This window comes from Puntigrus tetrazona, chromosome 23 (genome assembly GCF_018831695.1).
Source record: "Puntigrus tetrazona isolate hp1 chromosome 23, ASM1883169v1, whole genome shotgun sequence".
NCBI classification, from domain to species: domain Eukaryota; kingdom Metazoa; phylum Chordata; class Actinopteri; order Cypriniformes; family Cyprinidae; genus Puntigrus; species Puntigrus tetrazona.
Genome location: NC_056721.1, coordinates 17,191,324 through 17,219,076, shown reverse-complemented (window position 1 = coordinate 17,219,076; position 27,753 = coordinate 17,191,324). Strand labels below are relative to the sequence as shown.

The following is a 27,753-nucleotide window of genomic DNA, read 5'->3' as shown; positions in this document are numbered from 1 at the left end:
CAAGACGTTAACATTAGGTCTTTTGTCATCGCTGTTGGCTTGTGCCTCTAACGTCTGTCTCACGGTCCCATCTCTCCATCCGGATCTTCACATTTATATTTATTTTTTTGGTTTTTAAATGAATGCTTGCGTTCCACATGACAGGCTGGCATAATTTTATGTATGCCTGTGATTTTATTTATTTCTGGCAGGAAATGTGATTCCCATGATCTGTGCTTGTTTGAAGAGCACATCTTTTATGATGTCATTACATTGCAGTATCAGTTGTTTATTCTAATGACTGTTTGTAAGAGTTACCATGCAGAGTGATGAAACACTGTAAATTTCTTTGTTTATTCTATAAACTAATCATTATTTTTTCTGTGTTAGTCTTGCTCAAGTGTGGAGTGCTGGACACTAACGTGTAATGTTGGCCTGCTGGAGCGGGGGACTAGTGCCATACTGCATGTTCGCTCACGAATCTGGGCAGAAACGTTCATGGAGGTGAGTGGAAATCCTTGATGCCAAAGCTATCTTCTCTAGATTATTACTAATACGGCTGTAAAATCAGTGTGCGGCATATTCAAGCTTTCATACAGCCAAATTTCAGACTCCAAAATCTTAAAAAAATAAAAATAAAAGCTTGCTGACCTGTCTGTTCCATGATTACACTGATTAGTTTTAATGTAAAGTCTAGATGTGCGTCACTAATAAGTGAACTAACAGAGTTTGTTCATGTACGTTAAAGCGAGTCAGATGATATCTCCAAACAGGAGCTCTTTTGAGAGACGCTTTACATGCTCTCTGCAGTTCTAGCCAATACAAAGCTTATAAGTGAGTGCATTGAAAATACATTAGGAGAAATCCTGAGAGCTAAGCAGATTGGAATGTCAGAGGGGTTTTGTGAGAAGCAAAGCCAGACCGAAACACTGGGATTCAGTGAAACAATACTGCCCCCACCTGAAGGCTTTTGGGATTGTTGCATTGGAAGCTCAATTCTGTTGAGAATGACCAGTCACATTCAAATGAATTCGCATAAATCCACTTTTCCCTGTGTCTTTTAATGCTTTATTGCAGAATCCATATAAAAACTTCATTCTGGAGTGCCTTGCTAGTTACAAAGTGGAAAAGATGCCATATGCCATTCTGCCCAAAGTGACTCCTAGTGGTGCTAAGAAGGTAAACTTACCCATCTAATCTAATTCATGTGCACCGACAGGCTTTGTATGTTTGGTTCATATTAATTAAATGATCCGCTGATCTGTTACTGTAGATGGTCACTCCTGTGGTCTGGAATAAGCCAGACAGTACGTACGCTGTTCCTCTGTGGATCATCATCCTGGCTATTTTGGCTGGTCTTCTACTGCTCGCACTGCTGATCTACGTCCTCTACAAGGTCAGTGTCTGCCATTTTGATTTCTAGTTGGGCTTGATAATTAATCTGGACTAGCTAATCGCAACAAAAATATTTTGTGGACAGACAAGCAAATGAATATAATATATGAATATGTACTTTGGTAGCACTTCATTTTGAATGTACTTACTACTATTACAACAATAAATAATGCATAATTACATGGAAAAAACCTTAAACCAAACTCTAATCCTAACCCTAACCATATATTAAGTACATGTAGTTCATTAATATTTCTCAGTACTTTACTGTACTTTTTGTAATGGGATTATGGTAATAGAAGTAAACCTTATCCTAGAAGTAGCTTGTTCATATTATTGGCTAGTTGACCTATTGATCATTTAACAAAATGCTATTCGTTTAAAATATTGTAAATTAATACTTACGCTTCTTAAATAAATGAATTGTAAAAAAACAACAACAAAAAACATTAACAAATAAAATCATGAATGTGATTGTAAACTATATTTGTAAACACTTGACATAAATTATGATTCCATTTTCTAAGTCATCATAACCTAAATCTTTTTCTTAGATCATGTTAACTGATTGTTAATAAATATCTTATAATGAGGCTAAACAATTATTTAAGCAAATTATATCGATTATATTATATTAAATTAATTAAATGATATAAACAAATTCTTATTCTTTGTAGTGTAACTACCAGTAACTAATTGTAAACTTTTTACATTTTACATTTGCTAAAAACTTGTAATTAATCATAGATAAACTAAAACTTTTTTTTGGTAATAAATAAATAACCATCTTTTTATCTATTCATAAATACGTTGCTACTAATTATAAAGCAATTCTTATAACTATAGTAAAACTATACTATCTGACTATAGTAAATCTTTTGTTATAGTCAGGCTAGCTTGTAACTAATCGTAAAACAGTTGTAGTTGGACTAGTTCGTAAGTAAATTTGGATAACTTTCTTTTGTTCAGCTAGGTAGTAAGTAATAGTAAATGAGTCCTTTTCTTCACCATAATTTGGTTTCCTTCTCTTCTCGATTCCTGTAGCTTGGCTTCTTCAAGAGAACTCCATACGGCACGGCCATGGAAAAAGCCCAGCTCAAACCTCAGGCTGCATCCGAGGCCTAAACTACACAAGAGAGCATTTAGAAAACACGTCCCGGAGAATGTTCTTGACCAGAGGCCATCCAAAGAGAGCTTACTTGCTGTTAAAAAAAAAAAAATGACAAAGACTAGACTGCAGTAAAGGAATACGGAGGAAAGATCACTGGATCTTCACTGTACTGCACTAGATCATGAGACCCTGAGGACTTAAAGCCAAATGAATGTTGACATTTACTATTTTATATTATTGTTTTTCCTTGATGTGGGTTTTTAGCCACCACTTATAGCCTACCACTCACAAACAGATCTTAACCAAAACTCAGGATCACTTGCCTCGCCTGGCAACCTGCTAAAGGAGAAAATGAGACAAAATCTATGGACACAATCTGCACTAATAATGAGAGTAACATTTATTATATTTAGTTTTTTGGTCTTAGTCTGCAACTGTTCAAAGATTTCAGATGGTTAATCAGCATCTGCCGTGTAGCATTTCAATTTTTATGTTAAACACACACACACGTTTGCACCAAAAAAAAACTTCTATGCAGTATTTCACAACCAACCAGAGATATTAAGACAGGTTTTGCTCATTTATTGTTTTGAAAGAGAGAACGAGGTAGTTTGATACCTCACCATGGACCCTCATCTCCAGTTTCCTGCTGTCTTTTTTTCTTTTTTTTTTCCATTTTGTGATTTTCATTAGAATGGGTTTTCACTTCGAAATGAGATGTTTTCAGCTCAGTCTCCTCTGTATCTTCTGAAGAAAGCAAGCCAGGTTGGTTTCGCTCTCAGGTGATGCCGCGGAAAGCGTAGAGTGACTCATTTCCGCGGAAAACATTGTCAGGATCCTTCGTGGAAGGCGGCCGTTCTTCCCTGCTGAATGTCGGCCGTTTCGGTCTTGTTATCGTAGCAGTAACAAGCGACAACGTTGCCTTAAAAAGTCATCTGGGACTCAACTGGATCCGCACCGAGCCTGTGAAACCTCACCGATGCCTTGAAGCAGAGCTGTGCTTTGCCTTACGCTAACAGACTCTTGGGCCAAATAGCGGAAGGGTTGTCCCTCCAAACTTCTGAGGGGGAACGGAGAATATCTGTGCACTTGGAAGGAGATTTGAAAGCAAACCTCTTCCAAGGCAGCAGGCCTCATCCAGGGACTGAATGTCGAAAAACATCTGTATACTTTTTGTTGTCTTTTTTTTTTTTTTTTTTTTTTTGTATGTGTGTTTTTGTGATCACCTGCTTGTGTGCATTTGGATGTGAGATTTTTTTTGGGGGGAGGGGTTTATGGAGAGCCACAGTCAGTGTAGAAATGCCTCCGTACATCATGGTGCTGAAGTGGCTGAAAAGGACAGGAAGTAACTACAATCACCCATCTTGAAACTCCTGTTTCAGTAAGCCACCTAGAAAGGGAAAGCAGCTGGAACTGTGGGATTTGTAGGAAATCTGTATGGAAGTGCAATATTATTGTATTTTTTTTTTTCAAGTTGTTTTGTCATGTGCATTTTATTTTAGTGAAGTTCTCAGAAATAAGGAGTATTTGAAGACAACACCCAGTTTGAGGGTTGAAATTAGCCCAGATGTTCAGATAATTTAAAAGACAGCGTAATGCTGTAGTCTAAAAAATACAGAAACTGACAAAAAGGACCAGATTTTTAATGACAGACTCCACTTGAATCCTTTGTAATGTTTTGAATCTCTTTTGTACATTATCAAAAATTATTTATTCCTCCAAAATTTAGATTTTAGTTTCGAGATTTTTGTATTTTGAGCGGGAGGAAACACTGGGTATGTCTTCATTTATTTTATTTTATTTTTTAACTGCCCCGAATCCCCGGTTGTGTTTTTTTTGTTTTAAGTTGTAAATATGTTTGGTGAGGAGATTATTTTAATTTTCAGCTGATACTGATTTCATCGCCCCATATTGGGGAGAATCAGAGGGATGTTCAAGTAATTATTTGTATTTAGTTTGCATTTTAAAATAAATCTTTCAGTTTTTTTTACAACTTTTTTTAAACTTTTCTTTGCCGACTTGTGAAAATAATTTTGAAAATGAAATTGGAAACTGAAAGTGGATAAACGATATACAATAATAAACAAGCACCACAAATGTTCAATAAATTATTTATATAAAAATAAACACTTCATTAAAAAAAAAAAAGCATAAGATATATACTTTTATATATAATTTCTACAAAACTGTGCTCTCTTCATAGTACTGCTTTAGCTTAGTGGTTTTCAGCTTTTATATACAGCAGCTAGTACTAGATCTGTACAATCTGTTGTTCTCCAGTGCTTGCTCACAATGAAATTTAAAGCTTAATATTCAAAACAGGCCACAATACTGTTAAATAAGGAATAAGTGCTGTCAGACCATAGATTTACTGAAAATCACCGCATCTGTGTGCTTTCATTTTCAATAATTCATTGATCCAGACTCAAGTGTCAGTCAAAATGTCTATATAATGTTCACTCACGGAGACATTATTCAGTTTTTTTTTTCTCTTCACACAACAACATGCTTCTAAAAGCAGCCCAAGCGAGCGTCGCTAGTTTAGGAACAATGTGGCGAAGAGATAGAGGAACTCTAATCTGAATCAACAATGCCATGGTACACAGTTTTTAGAAATAACAGTTAATGCCAGCAGCACTAAAGTGAAAATCTTTAGCTCATGGTGTAGTATTGTGTCGGACACGGCACATATTAGTCACAGCAGTCAGATCAGAACACTTCTGATAAGGCATCAAAAGGAAATTGTCAGCGTTTTCCCAGCCAATGCTCGGCTTTGCGCAGTCCACGTAGCACCGGCTGACGACGTTTGTGAGAATTTACACCAATTAACCACACGTAGGGCAATCATGGATTCCATCAATCCCTTTTTTTTCTCCAATATGGAGCAGGACGGGCTAAAGGAAGGCAGTCTTGCAGCGTCTCAGTGCTCTATGGCTCTGGAGAGCTGAGTTAGTTTCTTCTGGTTGTCGATCACTTTGAGGTTCTGGATGTACTGTCTCACGTTGGCTGCATTGCGCAGGGTCAGGGACTGGTCTGAGTCTGCAAGATGTGAGAGAGAAATTAAGGCTGAACTGCAGTGACATATGTTTTTGAATCATACGTCACTGAGGAAAAAGAAAACAACATACACGTTGATAGTCGGATAGCTTGGGCATCCAAGAACATTCTCTCCGTCAAGCCTTTCTGTGGAGACGAAGGCACTGCGAATGCACAGAAGAGGAAAGGATATTGCGGAATTCGATTTTTGAAAACTGAATAAAAAAAAAAAAAAGAAATTCTACAGAGCGTTATATATCCACACCACTAGGGGGAGCCGTACCGTAAGGCTGACTTCGACACTCTCGAACTGTCTTCACTGTTCTGGCAATCATGCGCTAAAAATAAGGTAAAAAGCACATAATGAATATTTTTCTAAGTGTTTTAGGTCTAATGTCGCACTTAAGCTGAAAGCAATGCTCTCACCATTTTCTCAAAGTTGACCAGTTTATCCGTGTAGTTCTTGTTTCCCTCGTGGATGAATGTCATATCTACACAGGCAAACGAGTAAGCGATAGATTCCGTTGGTTAGCCTTATATTCACTAAATGCTAAACGATATCAGCTGGATCAGTAGTAAACTGCACCTTTAAGCAGTAGGGGCATGAAGGGGATGTATGGAGGGCTGAGTTTGGCTACAGTCAGTCTGTAAGCCCTGTGGTTACGGGATGGATCCTACAACACACAAAATGACTTTTCAGATTATCTAGACATGACAAATGCTTGTAAAGAGCGTGCAAATATTTGCTCTTACCATCAGTCGTTCATAGGCACAGTAGATCCTCTTGGTTTTGTTTGGAAGTCTCTGTCAAGTCAAGTCGAATTTAAAAGTTAACCCCAAAGTTTGCATTTACAAACACCACCTATATTATATAAATTAACGTTAACGCAAGGTCATTTAACGTGTTACAGGTCTTTAAAGACGTTATTGGTATTTTACACAAAAACGTTTTTAGACAGTTGTTCTTACCTCCCATGTTTTATTGAGTCTCTGTACAGCGCTGTTACTGAGCCCGAACATCACTGCGAAAAACGAGTTCAGGTTCTTCTGATCTTTAAAACTGAAAATAAAAATAAAAAATGCACTCCATAAAATCAAACGCATTCATTAGTAAATGATCGGTCTTTGTTTTTGTGCTACAGATTACAGCATCCACAGTGGTGCATTTTGGCTCCCCCCAGTGTTCATAAATGGTACTCTAAAAACTCTAAAATGGTACATTATTTTATTATTTTTTTAAAATTAATAAAATGTTATAGTGCAGGTTGGGTCATTTTCTGTGTCAAAATTGTTATCGCTAAAAAATGCTTCAATGAGGGCCAAAGAAAAAGAAAAGAATTAGCAACATAATTTACGTTGTTGAAAAATTAGAAAGATTTTTGAAGTTGTAAATGCAGCTAGATTAATAAAGTATGTTTTACAAGAAAAATATATTTCACAAGTGTAATTTAATTCAATACGTTACTTGACATTTCTTTGTAATAGATTTCTCAGCGTATATCTGTAACATTTATTATGACAGTAGTATGTGCGCATTCTCCTATGTAAGTATCTGCATGGCCGTAAAGTTGCAAAACAGAGTTTGCACAAAGATTATGTGAATTAGTCTTAGTGGGTCAGGGGTGGTTACAGTGAGTTATGTTGATGTTGCGAAGGTAAACTTAAGCAGAAGTGTGATGGAAGAGTCTTGTGTGCTGATATCGTACTCACACAACAGCCATCTTGATGAACTTCTTGAGTAGTATGGCTCTCTTGGCCAGATCCTCGCAGAGACACAGCTCCGTCACCACCCAGTACTGAACCTCATTGAAGCGACGCACGAACCGCTCGAGGTTAGCCGTCGTGGCTCCAGGGAATTTTTCCCGTCCGAAAACGTAGTAGACCAACTCCACCTGCAGCAAAGCACGCCGACTTTAGTTACGTCTGCAATGTTTTTCAGTAAAAATGTTTCTTGAACGGCGAATCAGCATATTAGAATTATTTCTGTAGGATCACGTGATCGTTAAGCTTTGCCGTCATGAAAAGTAATTGTGCTTTAAATAAAACATTAAAATGAAGAGGATGTTGTAAATTGCAATAATATATGACAATATTACTGCATTTTATTTTTAATCAAATAAATGCAGTCTTTACATAAGGTACTTTTGCAAACAATGAAACTAAATTATTCCAAATATTTATTTCATTTTTTTGCAATCATCAGACTTTTTTATTATTATATATATATATATATATATATATATATATATATATATATATATATATATACTGTATAAGTATGTCTCTTCAAGATTAGAGTTGCTTTTATCTGCTCTATATTGTTTAAGATGAACTTTGGAAGCGTACAATTGCTGTGAATGTGGGACAAATAGTCATTGAAATAACACATGTCCACTTCACTTCCTGCTAGCATTCATCTGATAGGCACTCGCACAGGTATTTGTGAGCCGGCGTCAGATATTTCAAGGGTTTACTCAGCAGGTGTGAGCCAAGCGTACGATTCAGACAGCTCGGCTGTAAAATATCTCACTGACTCATTCTACCCTGACATGTTTGATTCTCGAGCAGATACGCTGCACACATGACTGATCGTATCCTGTGACGTTTGTGTCCCTGACGACTTGTATCTAAATGCCAAGTACACGCTGATATTTACAGGATTAATATGCTGTGATGCTGTAACTGAGGTTATGGATTGAGGTAACAGTTGAACCAAAAAAAATTAAGTTGGCCGAAAACGCTTTCACTCTCGGGCCATTCAATATGTAGATGAGTTTGTATTCTTGATTTGGATAAAATGTAATATTACATCACTTGCTCACATTTGACGGCACCCATTCACTGCAGAGGATCCCTCTCCAAATAGCTAATAAAAACAATAATCCTAACCATCAATTAATGTCTTGTGAGCTAAAAAGGTATGTGTTTGTAAGAAGCAAGTCCATCGAGGCGTTGAAATTTGAAAACATTGTTCTGGCTATAAGTCCATAGTCTGTAATATCATTTCTTATAATATCAAGTCTATCCTCTCACATCAAAATTCACCAACATGTTTGTCTAGAACAGTTTTGGACTGGTTTTGCTTGTAAACACGAACCAGGCAATTTTTCTCATTGGAGAAAGCAATGTATATAGAGGACTACTGCTGTATTTTGGCCATAAGCAAGGGTTTGAAATCATGTTATTACTTATAGTTATTACAAACACAAACTTCACAAGACGCTAATTTATGGACTGAAGTAGCGTGGATCACTGTGATGTTTTAATTCACTGCACAGGATTCTTATCTACATTCTGGGTGGCCTGAGAGTGAGTACATATTAATTCAATTGCTTTAACGTAACAAATCCTCTGGTTTTAGTCTTAGTCTCATTTTTGTTTAACGCTCCTCCTTAAGCAGATAAATGGCATCAGAGACTAAAATGAAACCGTTTAATGCGCCAGTGTATTCTGGTTCGGCTGTTACCTCATGCATGGCCATGAAGAGCTCCCAGTCATAGCTGGTGTGCTGGCTGGCCATGTCCTTGGAGCACATCTGCTCCAGAGTGTCCATGGTGCTCTTCTCTGGCCCCAGCTGCTCTTTCGCCGGTGTCTGTCAGGGGCAAAACGCACACATCAGAGAAGATACTTCAATCTGAAACATCACATCACACCATTCTGTTCATATTTGACCAGTCTGTCAATTAACTAACTGCAGATTTGTAGCTTATACATTTGAAACTGTATTACTGAAATTTGAAATTTCATCCCATTCAATAATTATATGGTATATTAATTAAATGAAATAAAAATAAATACTTGCTGAAAAAAGTAGTGCTGTTAAACAAATAATAGCGATTAATCGCATCCAAAATAATTGTATTTTTTGCATAATATATGCATATATAATTTATAAAAATATGCTGTTTATTTATAAAATAGATTTATTTATCTATGATATAAATATAGACATGTAAACACATGCAAATATTTTAAAATATATACGTATGTGTATCTATATATACACATAATAATTATACACAGTTCACACACATATATTGTGTAAAGAAAAACCTTAATTTTGTATGCAATTATTCGTGACAGCTCTAGAGAAAAGCAATGTGATCAATTTATAACAAATTTTGCATTTGTATTATATTTACAGCTGACAGCTAGAATTTCCAACAGTGTGGATCTTTTACTATGAAACAGCAGTAACTCTGTTGACATCCTCACCAGTTGTTCCACCTGGCTGGCAGAGCAGAAGAAAAGCTTCTCATTCACTCCTAAAGAGGCGGAGACTGCCGTGGTCTCCAACTTGAGCTGGACCCTGTCTGCAAGAAGCGGGAAGAAACTTTGATGACGTAAAATACCTGATCAGGTTGGACAGAAGATCCCAAGAGGAAACTCTGAACCCAAATCATCTGAATCTCATAGCCTACCTCCTGAGGAATTCATCCTGACCAGCACATAGTCTCTCTCAGGATCCACTAACGTAGTCAAGATGTCTTTCACCGAAGCATCGACCGGCAGCATCACCGTGACAGCCTTATGATCAGGTTTAAAGATCTCGTACAAGACTGCAAACAGACAATTGGACTCTTTTAAATGAACAAATTTAATTCGGTGGTGTCTGTTTTGATCAATTTTAGCAATTTCGCAGGGATGTTATACTTGTGATTTCTTTATGACACTGGTTATTATTAAAACTCTTACTGCAGTAAAATACAGACCTTTATCTTGAGCTTTAATCGACCGTAATTTCCCCACCGGCTCTTCGTGAGCAGAAAACCAATCAAACTTTTGGTTCAGCTGAAACAAATAGATGACCATATTCGATATTAGGGCTGCAAAAGGCAGTTTTCAACATGTTTAGACAAACTGGGTGTCTGAAATAAATAGACTGCGCCGATGGTGTCAGGTAGGATAGATTTTTTGTCAGTTGTCATTCCAAGAGTTTGAGGATGTTACCATGGATAACACTGACCTACTTTTAACGTACGTTTCTATTGTCATAGCATGCATGACTCAGTCAAAAAGGGATTTACTTTTGATTTGTTCTTTGAATTTGTCTAAAGGCCTCTGGCCTCATAGCTGTTGACTTTTCCACCGGCGAGTCTGTTTATCATGCTGTGTCATAAAGTAAGTAGGATTTATTGGTTGGACTCTTATCTCAAAGTTTCCCATTAGACTAAGAAAGCGGTGCCTCTTACCTTTGTCAGAGTGTGACATCCATTTTCGGTTCTGTAAAGAGGATAATAGGAATATAGCATTATGCAAAGAGGTTTGATGACATAGTAGACTCGAGAGAAAAGGTGTGGACTTTATAAAAGCAGGTCAAAGAAAGATCCATTATAGTATTTATTACTTTAAATCTGATGTCATCAGTTTGACTCAGCTGATCGGCTGAGCCACATTCCAACAGTCACGTGATCAAAAATCATTGTATAAGAGAGCTGATTTTGGTCATTATGACAAAATGTTTATCTGCTATTGTTTGTTTACAAATAGACATCGGTTACTTACATTTTTGTCTTTCTTCTGTCCCTCAGTTGTTCTCTGAGCATGCTGGAAAGTCTCGAGTCAGCCATCACCCCTTCCCTGAATTTCTATAGCAAAAAAAGGGATATTTTAAACAAACATACTTTTGCATTACATTTAGAGACAACATAAGTATCAATAGCACTGACAATGCATATCTATCTATCTATCTATCTATCTATCTATCTATCTATTCCTGAAACAATGCACTACATTTTTGGATTAAACAAAAATATTGGTATATTTTTCAATTATGTCAATTAAGTCAATTATGATTTGATTTTATTCAGTCTTCAAGTATTTAATGCGTCCCATCTTTTCATTTAAAGTACCACAAAACCATTTGTAACGTTTTACTTCCGAAGAAGTAGTAGAGCTGCAGCATTTAACCTGTTTTTACCTCCAGAAATTCAGAGGCCACAGAATTGTCCCTCAGGAGAAGACCGTACAGAGCTACCCAGTGAGCCACAAGTTTCACAACCTTCTGCTTGGTGTTGAGAGCGTACGCCGCCTTCTCCAGGTCTGTACCTTCGGAGGGCTCCGCTTGGTAGGTACAAATGTAGGTTAAGGATACACTTACAGTTTCAGTTAGAGCTTTGAGCTCTTTGGCATAAGGACTGGTAACAAAGCAAATAAAACACAGAGGAAATGTCAATATAAAGTGGAAAATCAGTAGTTCCTGTAGTTGCAGGATATTGATGCTGGAGGGCTGCGCAGAGCTGGCCGTAGGGCATGAAGACTGGATGTGTTAAGAGGAAATCAGTCACACTGGGATCTGCAGATGTACAAACACAGTCGTAAACTTCATTAACAACGGTTTGCTTTCTTTACTGAGCTCTGTGGAGAAGCCCAGAACATCTGAATCATCCGACTTCATGGTTTTAAACACCAAATGAGCAGGAATGTTTTGGTCTCTCCCTCAGTACTGTAATTAACTGATCGGTTTTCAACAAATAGTAGATTCCTATATCAAGCACAAGTTCATCCTTACCTATAAAATCAGTGCCATTGGTTTCCAGTTTAATCGTCTCCAGCATGTGTTCTAGGATCTTTTCTGGCGTTCCTGACATTACTGTGTACCTGAGAGAGGTGGATAATTCATATTGACAGTTAAGTGTCCTCCATTCCTATCATTCATAATTGCACTTGCAAATGCACTTAAAATCAAATAACAGTGATGACTAATGATTGTGCTTGCATTTCATTGTTCAGCGGCACTGTAGGTAAATTACCCAGGATGAATCACCTTTCACTGCAGACATTGAACGGCTTTACCTATTCTGGATATGTATTATTCATGGCTCGTTTCACTTGCTGATTTTATATAAATGGTTTATGAAGATGGATTTGAATTGGCGGATTTCATTTACTCACATGCGTGGTAAAATGGGCTTAACACTGCGAGGAAGCATTCTCATAAATTAAGTCAACGCAATTCAAATGACTAAGTAATTAATGTAATGTAATGTAATGTAAGTAATGTTTTCATTAACCCTAAAATAAAATCATACTTAATATGCACATTTTAAGGCATCTAAAATATCAATATGTTCAAAACATTTCTAAAAACCTGTTGCACACAATCTACTACATGCCTTCTGTAGTAATCATTTAAATATATTGAGAAGTTATTAGAAGACATAGACAACATATATACTGCTCGGTTTCATTGTTTATATTACAACCAGTCAGAACTTCTTTTTAGCCACATAAAGATCAGCAACTGCACCACATTTTTGCTTATTTTTAAATTTGAGATCATACTAAATGAGCCATAAAAATCTGATGTATTAAATACAAAACTTTTTTAAAAATGTGATTTTTTTTGGATTTAATGTTTTGTCTATAAACTGGTTCAACAAATTGTTATATTTAAAATGTTATTAATAATCTGCATTAAACAATCTTTAATTGTTTAATGATTTTTGATGGGACTAAAACAGCATTTACAGTAAAAGTTAAATGTGAACCTCCTTTTTAAATGACATAAGACTGCATGTCAATGTTTTTAATCATATATATATATATATATATATATATATATATATATATATATATATATATATATATATATATATATATATATATATATACACACACAAATGCTAAAATCCTTGCTATTCTGTTTGTTGATGCTTATGGTGCAGTGACTAAACTTTAATTAAATCATTGAAAATTGCAATTTAGCAAAATAATGGACAGAATCGCTTACTTATTGCTGCTTGCTGATCCTCCCTGATAGGCAGACTCCTGCACCGAGCTCTTCTCAAGAACCAGAACAACTTTACCGTGTTCCTCCAGTCGGACGGTATTGGCCTCAACATCCTGCAGTTAAATACAGGTTAGAGACCACCTTAGATACCCATCTGTGCAGACGCTAAGCTATGCACACACAACCTACCTTTAGGATACGTATAAAGTCCTGCTTGTCCACCCGCAGGAAGTGGCAGTTATCTTCTCTCAGGATGATGGTGGCAGAACGAGGGGCGTCATTCACCAAAGCCAGCTGCCCAAAGTCTTCTCCCTCATGAAGCGTGGTCACCAAGCCCTGTGTGACGCACATACACAAGATCATCTTTCCTTAAGAGGAAGCGCACAGTATGAATTACCTTTAAACAATGCAAGTATATCTATATTTAAACTCAATGACTTCTAAAGGTCACTCAGCTGATGTTAAATAGCTTTACCTTGCCGTGTGTGATGACATTAACAGAGCCTCTCCAGATGATGTACCAGGAAGTCCCTTTGTCCCCCTGACTGAATACTGAAATAAACACAACATGTTACGTTGTATTCTTATAGCAAACTCAGCCTTACCTTTAATTTGTTCTTTTTTTTTGGATTGGGCTTACCAAATTTAGACAAGCGAACAGATGAGTTGTTTTTTTTCTCAATATTTTAGACAATAATTTTGTGCAGGGTTTCCCAAAAAGTTTTAATTCATAAAGTAATACCATTAATTTTTTCGGTTAATACCTATTGTAGTATTTTAAATAAAACATCCATAAATCATGATTCATTTAGATGTTTTCAGAGACAGATTAAAATGAAGTGGGTTTATTCTTAAAACAAGAACAAATAGATATCTTGTTTTAATCATAAACTCACTTTGATTAGTTTCTCGTAAAACAAGATTTCTAAAATCAATATTGCTTCTAAAATATGTATTTATCTTGATTTAAGAATCTTTAAACATTGGAAAACAAGACAAAAATACTGATGAAGAAAATAACTTTTTTGCAGTCATTTTTGAACTCGAGGTACAGTAAAAGTGTGTAAAATTATATATTGGACGCATTATTAAACTTTATGCAGGTAATACAATACATGTTCACATTTAGAGGCCATATTAATGTATTGTTACATTTTAATTAATTACATTTTCTTAAAAAGACCTTCATAAATCCTGCAGAAACCCTGCTGTAACAAAAAATAATCATGCTATGCAAAATTTGACCATAAAAACATATGCAGTAAAAAGATTGCAAGATTTAACCTTTTTATTTTCACTTCATTTCGGTGTAATTTACAATAAATAAAATCAAGACTTGTCGGAATTTTCTTTACATTGTACTACAAAATGTATTTCATGTTTCATTTTTCAGCCGGATACATTTAAAAGTCATTTAATCTTAATATCAGAATTCAAATAGAAATGTACAGTAAATCATTAATATGCCTGAGAAATAAAATATGATATGAGTCTGAATAAATGGAACTAATATGAGCTTGTGAAACCTGACAGGTTTAAAAGTGACTAAACTACCCTGTTAGATAATCATCAGTGTCTGCTTCCTACTCGTGCTATTCACTATGCATGAATGACTGCTGCGTTGACGCCAGACGCTCCGTAAATGCTTTCATTTCTCTTCCCTTCGTCTCTTAGTTTGCTGATATTAGGATGTCAATCATCCAGTTCATCACATAACAAGGGAATTACACAATAAAATGATTCAATCGTCTCATTCTCATGCTCTCCGTCTGTGGCGTCTAAACAGGAAGTTCTCCGTTTTAACTCTGGCTAAGCGCAAATTCAATATTAGCCGTGTTCCGTCTTCCCGCCCACCACTAATGAAATGTCATCACTGCTTTCACACTCACAGACTGTTCCCGCCTTGGCATGGCTTTCAAAAAACAGCACTGCTGCCAGCTCCTTCCGAACCTATGGGAGAGAATGAAAGAAATAAGGGAAGAATGAAGATTTGTGGCGCAAACAAACGTGACGGCTGTCAGCGATTGTTGACTCACAGATGTAGACAAGTGCGCCACAGCTTTGACGTGCAGGAGTTCTTCGTAAATAACTTCCAGGTCCTCTGTAGTTCTCTGGCTTGGGCTAAAACATGGACATAGATTACTGCACAGAGAAATCTTATGCCGTTTATAAAAGAGATTAAATGTGAATGTGCGTGTTAAAATGACATCCCAGTTTAATATCTTTAGATAACTGTAATGGTCGTAAATATTTGTTAGACTTGATTTGATATTGATTTTTGTAAAAGAGTGAGACATAAGCCAGTTTCTAAGCCAATGGCGACGCACTGAATTCATATAGATTATGAAGTTTGAGTTTATTTATATACAGCAAGTTCTTCACAGAAATTACACTCTTTGCCTTTAAGTGCTGGTCTTATGTAAACTGTGTTTCTGCTTATTTTTTAGACAGTTTTGGCACATTTTTTGGCCTCTTACCATTTACGCAGTATCATAGTCAGAAGAGCATCCGGACCCATCTGGATCAGGAGCGATAAACTCTCTTGGAGTTCTTCATCTTTGGAGTCTTTCTCGTTAGTTGTGTGATTAAGGTCATACTCGGCCTCCATGAAGCGGTAAAACTGTGTGTCTTTGTCATGGAAGTTTAACTCCTGTTTCACTGCACATTTTTACAGAGACATTGATTGCGAGTTAGTCAGTATTTTCAGATATTAAGTTAATAGCATGTTTTTGGTCACGGCAAAGCTATTTTTTGCAGGTGTACCTTTGTATCATGATGTAATTCTTGCCATAGTATCACAATCTGATACTCTTGTTTAAAGGAAAAGCATGCCAAAAATGATATTCTTGTGCTGATATCTATAGATAATCACTCACCCTGAGTCAGAATGCCCTCATCCACCAAAACTTGCCACATTCCGACCGCCTGACTCCGGGACTGGAAGCAATCATTGAGTTTCATTAACCAGTCCACAAGTTCCTTCCCACTGCAGCACTGTCTGTGGGACAAACCAGTCAAAAAAGCAAAGTGTTACACATTTATCTTCATTTCTCTATTGGTTGAGTAATGAGTAAGCCGATTAGTTTTTCCAAAAGGATGCTAAGTGACTTCCTTGGAAGGCCTTTTCATCACAGTCAGAAATATAACACGCTTTGCACAAGAGAAAGATTCACCTGTGAGTCTTAAGATGGTATTTTCTGTCTCTTATCAGGCCTGGGTTACGCTCCATCAGTGTGCTGTAAACCACCCGCGCAGCCTTCAGGATCCGATCGGATAAAAACTGATGGAGAGAAATATTTTAGTCATTATTTTTTTTATTTTGTTCTAATTAAGCCAGTCTTTTGTAATACCTCGAATGTGTTTGAATGCTGTTTAATTTTGACACCAATTATCTTCCTGAATGTTTTAGAAAGTTGCAAAAATATGTTGGCCATCGTTTTTTTTTTTATTTGAAATTATAATTAGCACCATTTGCACTCTTAATTACTTTCTGAATGACTTTATATTTATACGAACCGCATTTACATTTTACAATTATTTAGCAGATGCGACTCACTAATGAGGAATGCAGCAAGCAATTCAAGAGGCACATAAAGCAAAAAGTGCTTATAATACAAAGTTTCAGACGCTGTTTAGAATAGCGTTAGCTAGAACAGGGAGGGATTGAGGAAATTATTATTATTATTATTTTGGATGCAGTGAAGTTCTCGAGGAAGACATGAGTTTATAGCTCTCTCTTAATATTGTTTAATATATTAATATTTGACTTTCTGAATGAGATTGGAAAGAGCATTCCACCAGGAATGGTGAAGGAAAACGTTCTGGAAAGTGACCAGTAATATCAACCCAGGCACCTAAAAGTTCCCATCAAACCCTAATTATTATATGCCAGATTTAGATGAAAGTTTGCTCATTTCCAAAGCAAGACTGGAAATGTTTACTCTGGTGTTTACAGTCATACACAAGATTCCCTTTACAACCATATCGGCTATATAGAAACACAGCGAGTTGGTGTTTTACTGAACAGGTGACTGGAGGGTGAGAACCTGCAAAAAAAAATTTCCAACACCACCTCCGCTGAGTTGAATTTACCAAACTGAAGATCGCTAACGTTCACACTCCTCCCCCGTATGGAAGCTGTTTCTCCGCTCGTCTGTTTTCCTTCTATCAACTTGCTCAGTTTTCATCCATCCCTCCCTTCCAAGGCTTCTGTTTTCATTCCACGTCTCCTCCTTTCCCGCCCTTCGCTCTGTTGGACCCCCCGCAGACGGCGCGTCCCTCTCAAAGAAGACCGGACTGTAAGAACTCGACCTCATCGACTGAGGCTAGAGTTTATTGAACTGCTGGAGCATGCCACCGTTGTTGCTACGCAGCCTTAGTTTTTTTTTTTTTTTCTGCAGGCCTGCCAAGACCAACTCACTGATCACATGGTGATAAAACTGGTTTAGTCTCAGTTGAAGTGTAGGCAAACAGGAGGGTATATGGACATGCTGGGATGACAAGCGTTGCATTAAAAGCTAGTTTTAGAAGAATGGTCAGCTTAGATCGGCTTTAAATTCAGTGCTGGTTTGCACTAACGAAAGGAGGCTTGCTAGTTAAGACAGCTAAAAATATAACATATGCTGTTGTTTTTTTTACTGATGACGATTGAAGTGGTTTTTAGCAGAGATCACACACCAAAATACACCTTAACATCAAAAGCTGCAAGTTCAAAGCCAGACGCCCCAAGCTGTTGCAGGAGGCCGTAACAGCACAGCAACCCAAGTAAAAATTTGGCCATTTACTGAATAAAATGAGAGTGGTGCTGTCACAAAACTTGCTAGGGTGTTGTGAGCATTACTACGCTATTGCTAAGGTGTTGTGTGTGTGTGTGTGTGTGTGTGTGTGTTGGTTTGTGTGTTTTATGGGGACACAAATTTGTTTAATGACATGGGTATGACAGAGGTGTTGCAATTTGAAGGGTGGTTTATGAGGACACTGCCAATATCCCTATAACTCAAAAGGCTTAAAAAACATACTAAATGGTGTTTTTATTTTTTTTAATTCTAAAAATAGATCAAGTTTCCTGTAAGGGGTAGGTTTAGGTGTGGGGCAACAGCACATTCACTTTTTACAGTATAAAACCATTACGCCTATGGAGAGTCCTCATAAACCACAAATATCAACACGTGTGTTTTAGGTGGTTGCTTATTGGTCAAAATACATGCGCTACCATTCAAAACCTGTTTTCATGTTTTTAAATGTATTTGCTAAAAAAAAAATTATTAGCAACAGCAATATTATAAAATGAATTTCAATTTAAAATAACTTATTTCTGTTTAAATTAGTGTCAAATTATTTATTTCCATTAATTTCAAAATAAAATAAAAAAATAAATAAATATACACAGTACAATATATGAGTGTGTATTGCATATATTATGTATATACAAAATATACAAAAAATATTTACATGTATTTATATTCACATAATTTATAAATATAATATATAAACATATTTCTCTTAAATATATGCATAAATATGCACATCACACACACACACACACACACACACACACACACACACATATATATATATATATATATATATATATATATATATATATATATATATATATATAATTGTATATTAGTTTAAAATGGTGCCATGACCCCACCATCCATCTTTTCTGAGTTCTCAGTATGTTTGTGTTTCCATCTAAAATTGAGCTAAATTCATCACCTTTTAATTTGTAGTTAATATGTTTGGATTATTTTTTAAACAGATTTTTACACACAATCAAAACAGAAAAGGAAAGGAAATATTCAGTTTCTACTACAACACACATATTGCAGTACTCCGTACTATTTAAGATGGATAATATGTGGATTAGGACACATGCTTCTGCTCCACCCTAGCACTCTCATTCTTTAGTCTTGTGATTTTACGGAAAGTCTGAACCTTTATTTGTTTGTTCTGTTCCTCCGCGGAACAGTTTGTCCCAGGATGAGGTCTTGAACTTGAATTGCCTTCAATTCTCACACTTTATTTGTTGTGCTTGTTGCTGAGGGCGGTGGCGTGTGCCCCTTCTTGGAGGCCCCTGGCCTGCTCGGTCAGTCACGGTGATGTAATTGGCTCCTGACCCGTGAGGGATCGGCTGACCCGTCTTTTCGGTCCAAAACGAGGCCGCATCTACAGAGCTGTTCTCACAGGACCGCTTCATAAATGCTGCACGCGGACAGTTCAGTACAGAACATGCGCTTAGTCTCCAGTGCAAATCATCCAGACGCAATGAGTGTTTAACGCCTGAGTGTTTTAGTATCTAAGCAGCACAGTCATTGTAAATGTGGTCAATCTAGCCCGTATCCTCCGAGACTTACACACTGTAGAGCTCTCCATCTAGCTCACTTTACGCAGCGTGAGCCCAGACACTGTGTCTGCAGACCCTGAGCATGTAAATCTCTCCCCTGTCATCTCTGCTCTGTGATTCTGTCCCTGGAGATGAGGGTATAGATGGGAACGGTAGCTGGCAGCCTATTCCCAGCATTCTACAGTCTCCTGGGGAATAATTACTTCACTGTGGATCACTGACTTTGACAACTCTGCTGGGATTTGACATGTCATAGGATACCTGTGACAACAAGAAGCATGGCTGCTCATTCTCTGTTTTATCCAAATGTCGTTCAATTCACATATTAATGTTTTTGTAAACGCTACCATTCACAGGCCTGATTGGGGTCCTGCATTTGCAAGAAGCCTGCATTTATTTGATTAAAAATACTGGTTACACTTTAATAGTTAAATTCTTGCTATTAACAAATCATAAACTTTTGCCTCAGTAGACTTTAGAATTTACTGCTTATTAGTTGTTAGGTTAGGTATTGGCTAGGATTAGGGATTTAGGATCATGAAGTGCTTTATTTTTATTTATTGTTACCAAAATACCGTAAAACAGCATTATTGTGAAATATTATTGTCATTTAAAATAACTGTCGATTTTAATATATTTTAAGCCATTACTACAGTCTTTAAGGTCATATAGTCCCTTAGAGGTGTCCCTTAGACATCAAAATAATGATATTTGGTGTTTAAAAGAATAGTTCACCCAAAAATGAAAATTCTGTCATCATTTACTCACCCTTGATGATCACAGAATTTTCATTTTTGGGTGAACCATTCCTTTAGGAAAATATTTAATTTCACTTATTAGAAATCTTTTTTTCCCCCCAAAATAAAGGTGTTATTAAATGTGTAATTTTTAAATAAATTTACTGCATTCTTGCTAATTAAAAGTACTAATTAAAAATCTTTGTATATAATATATATATATATATATATATATATATATATATATATATATATATATATATATATATATATATACTGTATGTTCTGTACACATCATCATGTTAACTTTTTTTTTTAACTGTGCTTGTGCTATATTTACATACTTGTTTTTTTTGTAGTTTTTTTCTCATATTCTCTCAGGTATGTCTCAAGATCCCAGCAGAGTTCCAACCAAACTAGCAGGTCACAGAACACCGATTATGTGATGTCTTCACACGACTGAGGGTTTGTCCGAGGGAAAGCGTGGCATTGTTCAAGTGTAGGTCAGATTGCTACACAAACAATGCAGAGGCAGCAGGGTAGCACTTACTGTATAATATAGATACGTGATTGTACACTTTTACTTCAGGGCTATAGCTGACTAAGTCAAATGGGGTTTTGCCAAAATGATAAGAATGATCTGCATTTGTTCATAAGGTTATATTTATTAAAATTTTTTTAAATAATTGTAATGAATAATTAATTACTTTAACGATAAGAAAGCTCAATTTGATAATAATAATAATAATAATAATAATAATACAATATATATTAAATAAAATAAATATGAAGATAAAATATGTATAAAACAAAAAACTACTTTTTTGTGGTGTGGTCACTGTACTCTACACCACCTGAACTACTGAAAAACATCCTTATTGTTCGACCCCGTTTGTATGAATATGAATAGCCGCTCAACAAAACAACAGAGCCTCACCCTACTGAGCTTTGCATGCTCCTAACACAATACCTCAACTATAGAGACTTGTCGGGGATGTGGTTGTGCTTCCTTTGTATACAAGTATTAGTCACCCACATGCATAGGGTTTTGAAGTAGCAGCAGCACAGACCCGTCCTCCTCTGTTGTGTGGGGAGGAAACAGGCTGCGTTTTCCATCTGTGGGCGATGGTAACAGCGGAGGCAGTTGTGATGGTGTGACCTTGGTGAGCCGAGGGAAAGGCTTCGTTATACAATACATAGCAAACTCACAATAAAGTTGTGCAGGAATCATATCGGAAGCACCTCAGGACGCATTATGCTTATGAGCTTATCAAGGATATTATAAAACTATTTTGCACACTGAAGTAAAGCTGAATTTTTTTTTTATATTTATTAATATAAGCACTAGAATTTATCCAAAAAACCCCAATTGCAACCTAAATAGTAATATTTAAAAAATTACTACTAAATTAGTTCTAAATTTAGTTCAATTTAGTTACTACTAAGTAACTAAATTGAAAACTAAAAATGTAAAAATAAAAGTTCAAAATATAAACTATAATGGCTTATTTAAAATATATATTTAATATAATTCTTAGATTTTCTTCCAGTAGGGTTTTAGAATACCCTTAGTTAGAAAACACTACTTATTGCCCTAAGTAGGAGTTAATAATAATAATAATAGTGATGCTTGCCTTAAAAAACACCAGCAATAACAGAAAAGATCAGAGGGCTCGGATGAAAACAACTTTCCTTGTTCTTTTCTGCTCAAAGCAACACACTCCAGGAATCACTGCGCCCACAAAAAAACACTCCAGAAGCTGAGAGCATTCCACAGATGAAACGTCCTTCCAAAGCCCCGATAAACTACATTTAAATCCTTGACAATATTGCCTTTTCTCCCATCAGGCACTGACCATGCTCAAAACACGAAAGCCCAGATGTCTGCTTAAAACTATTGACTGCGAAACAAAAAGCCTTTTGGGCTGCACTTTCTCAGGTTTTTCGACATTCCCCTCTTTGTGGTCAATGCAGAATCGCGTAAGAAAAAAAAATCAAAAGGTGTGCGCAAAGGGAATGAGCATTTTACGGTGATTGGAGTACGCTTTTAAGGCATCGTTTGAGGTTTCAGTGGCTCAGGCAGCTGCTCATAAGATAAGCGGAAACAATAGCTAAGCATGTTTAGCTGCGAATAATTGTTAGTTATCACCGACAGAGCTTTTTTATTGTTAGTTATCACTGAGGAATGATAGATAAGGATGAACGAACTAAAATGAGGTTTAGGTGGCGAATGAGGCGGTTTAGCCTCTTAAATTGAGCTAAGATTTACACGAGCTGCTTCTGTAGGTTAACTTATTTGCTGTAGATAATCTCGTTTGCTTTCTATATATTTTTTAGGATATATTTAGGAGAAACATCTTGGGACAAAGATAGTACTTACATGATGCTGATACAGAGCTGCTGGCCTAGTTTAACAAGATTTTGAAGATCTGCTGTACATTTGAGAGCCAGTACAACAACATATTTACAGTGGCTTCCTCCCTCAGGGGCTCACATGATACTGAAGGGACATGTATCGTACACGCTGAGAGAGTTGACACTGCAGTGCTAGAACCTGCGGTAGCGAAACAGCTGCGAAAGAGCGGTAACGTGTACGCAATCATACACCTTTACAGTCGCACAAATCGTATAAAACGAAATCGCATATTAATGATCAAAACACAGACATCGAGTTTCCTGTGTTTTCAACACGACGAGTAACGAAATGAATCTGTTTTATCTGTTTTAGTTCGGCCTCACCCGTTCTGGAGAAAAGTTGTGAGATCTAGGCAAAACTACTCCACAGGATGAGTAATGTTATTTTTTCACGTTGCGTTTTGAACTATATTTAGAATTTCATTAGCCCTCTTATGTCCTTAACAGTACTGTACAGAGCACCATCCTTGATACTGTATCTCTATGCGCATGATTTTATAAACACGCAGCGGTCAGAGATGTGAAGATAAAAGCATGCTTTCTGATGCCACGCATCACTATGAAGAGATTTTCTGGAGCACATTTAAAGGGGAAGTTCACCTAAAAATTCGAATTCAATAGGTTTGTGTGGCACTGGTTTTTAATCTTCTCATTTGACTTCACCAGATTTGAATTATAGCGAATTTATGAGTATCTTTTCAATTTTGTGACGCTTCAGCCTTCATTCTTTGTAAACGTATATAAAAAAAACAACAACAACAAAAAAATGATATGGAATGATGTAAGGGTGCGTAAATTAGACATTTGGTTTTTTGGGTGAACTGTCCCTTTAAGGCCTGTCAAAATGTACACTGTTCAAAGACCTTCATACCTGTTTGATGGTGTCTTGTGTATCGACTGCTTCTGGCAGAGGTGTCTGTGAGGGGAAAAAAAAAAAAACAGAGAGAGAAAGAGTTTAACGATAAGAATCGAGACACCAGTTGATAGCGTTGTGGTGGTCTGTATTGCATATGCAAGAACCAATCACTAAATCTAGTTTTATGGTTATTATAGAGATTATAAAATCAATCCGCAACTGGCAAAATGCCATTCCGTCCATGTACAGCGTCCAAAGCATTAAAACACGATACAACAAAGGCACCGAGGGCTAAAAGAATGCCAGAAGACATGCCAGACTAATGCCGCCATGTGTGGTATTTGACACTAGCACTGCACATGATCTTTGCCACCTGCCTCCCTTTCAGCAAAGACTAATGAACTGCCATAATGTCATTAAGATTCACACAAGAATTTAAGAGGAATGTTTGGCTTGAGTGGTGGAGGAGGGACAGAGACTCGTTGAGACTAAGAGGCTTATCATTTGTCTTTGCAATGCAGTTTGCTTAAATTATGTTTTAAATCTCACACTTTAGGATATCTTACTATTCTCCCCGCAGTTCTGAGAAGAAATGGTCAGATTTGCAAGGTGTTACCTTGCATTGGGAGTTTATTTTAAGCAGAAAACTAATTGTGAGATATATTCCTGCAATTTGGAAAAAAATATACATTGTGTGGAATTCACAATTACTTTGTAGCGAAAAAGCAGAATTGTAAGCTTCAAACTCAGAATTCACAAGAAAAAAAGGTTTTTTCCCACTCAGAATTACCATTTTTTATCTTATGAAATGATTAGAGTTGCAAAAAAGAAATCTTAATTTTAAAAGAAAAGTTGCAATTAGCATTTAGATTTTTTTTTTATTCCATGGCAGAATTTTCTTTTACGAGCATGGGCGTTATTTTACAAAAGACTATGACTTTTATTGCATTTTGTGAAAATATTCAACATAACTAAAGTAAAATAAATGTATTTATTACAATATACATTCCACACAACGTGTATTGTAATAAATAAAATAGTTGCCAGTAAAATAATTATTTAAAAATAAAATAAATTATTAATATTATGCAAAACACAACGGCTAAAAACTGTATTCAGCAGAACAGTGTAACATCTTAGAAATACTAAATTACTTTCACACATATTTATATAAGTCTATTAGCGCACACAATGACATAATGTGGCTATATAAGACCATCAATAACAGAAATTTCGTTTCTGAGAGAACTATTCCTTTGATGCTAATTATGTTGTTGAAAACAGAAATGACACTAGAAAAGAGGAAGCATTCGAGTGATTTCAAGCAGCTGAACTGGACCGCATACTTGAGAATGACCAGGTTTTTAAGCATGCATATCTGATTGGATTCCTGCTCAAGAGGTGCTCAAGGTTTTGGTTCTCTGTTCAGCCATTAACTAACAACAGTCGCCAGCAGCTCTGATCTCTGTATGTAATCAAGGGCCAAGAACAGCTTCTCTCTTCTCTGCATCATAAAAATCAAAGCATCAATGAGATCGAAGACAGAGTAATGGACGAACTATGTTTAAATATTTATTGGCAAGCTGTTAACCACCAGTGATTTAGATGCCCAAATGCTTTTTAGCGATTTATTCTGCAATGAACTGACCAATAGTGGAATTTCTGGGTAATATCAAATTCATCGTATCGCATTTCATTGTACGGGAGGATAACCAGGCCCACACAGAATCCGTTATTTATAAAATAGGTTATTCAAGCAATATGTTTTTTTGCTTACAGCTACATATTTTAAAATAAAGGCCCTAAAAGGGGATTTTCGCAGTGCCATAGAAATACCATTTTGGATTTCCAAAATAACCTTTCAGTGAACAGTTCTTAAAATATTTTCTTCAGTTTTTTTTTCAGTGTGAAGAACTTTTCGTTCCACTACATAGGACCTTTTGGGCAATAGATTCCACGGAGGTTAAAGATTCTTCATGGAACTATAGATTCCAAAAAAAGACCTTTATAGTGTATTGAATATCATAAATAGTTTTAAAACATTTTATCACGTTCGAATCCATTCTTCGTATATACCATCACCCAAAAGTGTAAAAATCAAATTGCACATGTTCAGTATTTTATAAAAAAATAATAATCCCATTACTTTTTTGTTTTAATCACATAATAAATTTTTGCAGGCCTAGAAAACAATATTTCCTGATATTTCCCTATTTTCCATGACACATTTTTAGTCGTATTTGAGTTAGACAAAAATATATGATGATAAATTTGTTACTCCAAGCTTCAGGCTTCAGGCCTTTTCTGTTTAAACAGACGAGAGCTGTACTTGCATGACTAGAAACTAGCTGCAGGGGAGCGTTACCATGAAGACCAAGTGGACCAACTTGAATCATTAAGGACTTGAGCTACCAGTTGAGATGCTGCCAGCATATTTTTCTAACTCCACAGTCTTCATCCGCCCGAATTCCACCTGATCCCCCCTCTGCCCGTACGGGGGAAGAGTCCATAACTCAGTTTTTATGAGGCATTGTCAGACTCTGTTCCCATGGCAGGTGTTACTCAGCATCAGGTGACTAATGCTGTGGAGCATTAAGAAGCGTGTCCTGCTATTTATGGGCTTGCCCTGATAATGTATCTTTATAGGTTTTGTCAAAAGCAGTGTTTCGTAGTGTTTCTGCAGCGAACAGTCCCTTACAATTACAATTTTTAGTTCTGTCATAATTTATTCACTGTAATGTCATTTGTAACCTAAACATTCTTCTAAATGACACCACTATGAGATAAACATCTCCTTTTGCGTTCCACAGAAAAAAGCAAGTCATATGGGTTTGAAACGGCATGCGGGTGAGTAAATCATGACAGACCTTTACTACTCACATAAGCGCTACACTTCACCACACCAGCTAGGGAGTTGATGCAGCAGGCGCCCACAATAAACGCATCAAGCCAGTCATCAGTGCCAACATCTAATACTGATGTATCGTTTCTCTAAATCTTACAAGAATGAGCTGATTTGCTTTGAAAACAGTTTTATCCCTCAGCATTTCCCTGTTTGGTCTCCTTTAAAACAGCAGCAATGGCCGGTAAAAATGGCTGGATGATTCTCGGGTGATCAGGTTCACTGCATCCTCATGCCTGATTTAACTTAGTATAAGGTTGGCCAGTACGAAGATCTCTGAGATCTCTCCACCCTGTGGCTCTGTTGACTGAGTAAACTCTGTAGAGTGAAACTACAGCTGGCTGGATCACATGTTCCAGTACAAGAGGGAAATTACACAGGGATATTGACTGTAAGTCTAATGAAGGTGCTGGGAAGCATTTGAAATCACATGATCGTGAATTGCTATTGACAGGTGTCTTTACTCCCTGACTTTATTGAGTGTGATAGATAGATAGATAGATAGATAGATAGATAGATAGATAGATAGATAGATAGATAGATAGATTCACATTATTTAATTCAGTTAGATGCTGTTCTAAATGTAAATTTTTGCATCTCAAGCTCCATGGCAGTAAATGGATTAAATACGACTTGCTATTTGTCTTAAAAACTCTTATGGGAATCCCACTTATGGGGTGGACACATATTTATTACCGTCTGACTAATGCAGAAAAGTCATAAAGAAATAATTCATCCCAAAATGAAAATGCTGTGTTTGGACTGCCTGTGCTTGTAAACTGTGCTTGACGTGTGCATATGTCTCTCCTGAAGATTACCTTTTGTTTGGAGAAACCAGTGTTGTCTTGTCATATTTTAACTGGAAGCAACAGTTTGTTTAAAGTTAAAAGTTTAATTGATGGATTTGTTGGAGTTGTGTGGATTATTTGTGTATTATTGTGATGTTTTTATCAGCTGTTTGAATTTATTCTGATGGAACCCATTCACTCCAGAGGATCTACTGATGAGCAGGAGATATATTGCTAAATTTCTCCAAATCCATGTTGATTAAGGAACTACTCATCTACATCTTGTATGACCTGAGGGTGAGTAAACTAAACAAATGTTCATGTAAACTATTTCCTTTAAGACAGAGGTTTTACAAAATATTTTACATAATTTAGGGTGGGAAAAAACCTCCAGAAAATGGCAGACATATTAAAGCCAACCCTGATAGAGCGCAGAGAGTGGCGCATTGACAC

General features: G+C 36.5%; 2 protein-coding genes across 5 annotated transcripts in view; one reads left to right on the top strand and one right to left on the bottom strand.

Moving 5' to 3' along the window:
* itga5 (integrin, alpha 5 (fibronectin receptor, alpha polypeptide)) overlaps positions 1–4,478 on the top strand; it is a 43,566-nt gene extending 39,088 nt beyond the window's left edge. Inside the window, exons 27-30 of the mRNA XM_043225102.1 lie at positions 370–483; positions 1,057–1,158; positions 1,253–1,375; positions 2,419–4,478. Coding sequence (XP_043081037.1) covers positions 370–483; positions 1,057–1,158; positions 1,253–1,375; positions 2,419–2,499 — 420 coding nt within the window. The 3' untranslated portion in view covers positions 2,500–4,478. The remainder of the gene's footprint in view (positions 1–369; positions 484–1,056; positions 1,159–1,252; positions 1,376–2,418) is intronic.
* A 106-nt stretch (positions 4,479–4,584) lies between these two features.
* Positions 4,585–27,753, bottom strand: part of rapgef3 (Rap guanine nucleotide exchange factor (GEF) 3) — a 33,621-nt gene continuing 10,452 nt past the window's right edge. For all 4 annotated transcript variants that reach the window (XM_043225097.1, XM_043225096.1, XM_043225094.1 and 1 more), the window contains 26 exons: positions 23,626–23,670; positions 16,427–16,533; positions 16,130–16,251; positions 15,731–15,911; positions 15,290–15,374; positions 15,143–15,203; positions 13,729–13,805; positions 13,443–13,589; positions 13,254–13,366; positions 12,033–12,121; positions 11,738–11,816; positions 11,442–11,592; positions 11,027–11,109; positions 10,714–10,744; positions 10,234–10,312; positions 9,943–10,080; positions 9,737–9,834; positions 8,988–9,113; positions 7,232–7,413; positions 6,491–6,581; positions 6,275–6,325; positions 6,108–6,195; positions 5,948–6,012; positions 5,805–5,859; positions 5,614–5,685; positions 4,585–5,524 (listed from right to left, as the gene is read on the bottom strand). In XM_043225097.1, coding sequence (XP_043081032.1) covers positions 5,406–5,524; positions 5,614–5,685; positions 5,805–5,859; positions 5,948–6,012; positions 6,108–6,195; positions 6,275–6,325; positions 6,491–6,581; positions 7,232–7,413; positions 8,988–9,113; positions 9,737–9,834; positions 9,943–10,080; positions 10,234–10,312; positions 10,714–10,744; positions 11,027–11,109; positions 11,442–11,592; positions 11,738–11,816; positions 12,033–12,121; positions 13,254–13,366; positions 13,443–13,589; positions 13,729–13,805; positions 15,143–15,203; positions 15,290–15,374; positions 15,731–15,911; positions 16,130–16,251; positions 16,427–16,482 — 2,439 coding nt within the window. In that variant the 5' untranslated portion in view covers positions 16,483–16,533; positions 23,626–23,670 and the 3' untranslated portion in view covers positions 4,585–5,405. The remainder of the gene's footprint in view (positions 5,525–5,613; positions 5,686–5,804; positions 5,860–5,947; positions 6,013–6,107; positions 6,196–6,274; positions 6,326–6,490; positions 6,582–7,231; positions 7,414–8,987; positions 9,114–9,736; positions 9,835–9,942; positions 10,081–10,233; positions 10,313–10,713; positions 10,745–11,026; positions 11,110–11,441; positions 11,593–11,737; positions 11,817–12,032; positions 12,122–13,253; positions 13,367–13,442; positions 13,590–13,728; positions 13,806–15,142; positions 15,204–15,289; positions 15,375–15,730; positions 15,912–16,129; positions 16,252–16,426; positions 16,534–23,625; positions 23,671–27,753) is intronic.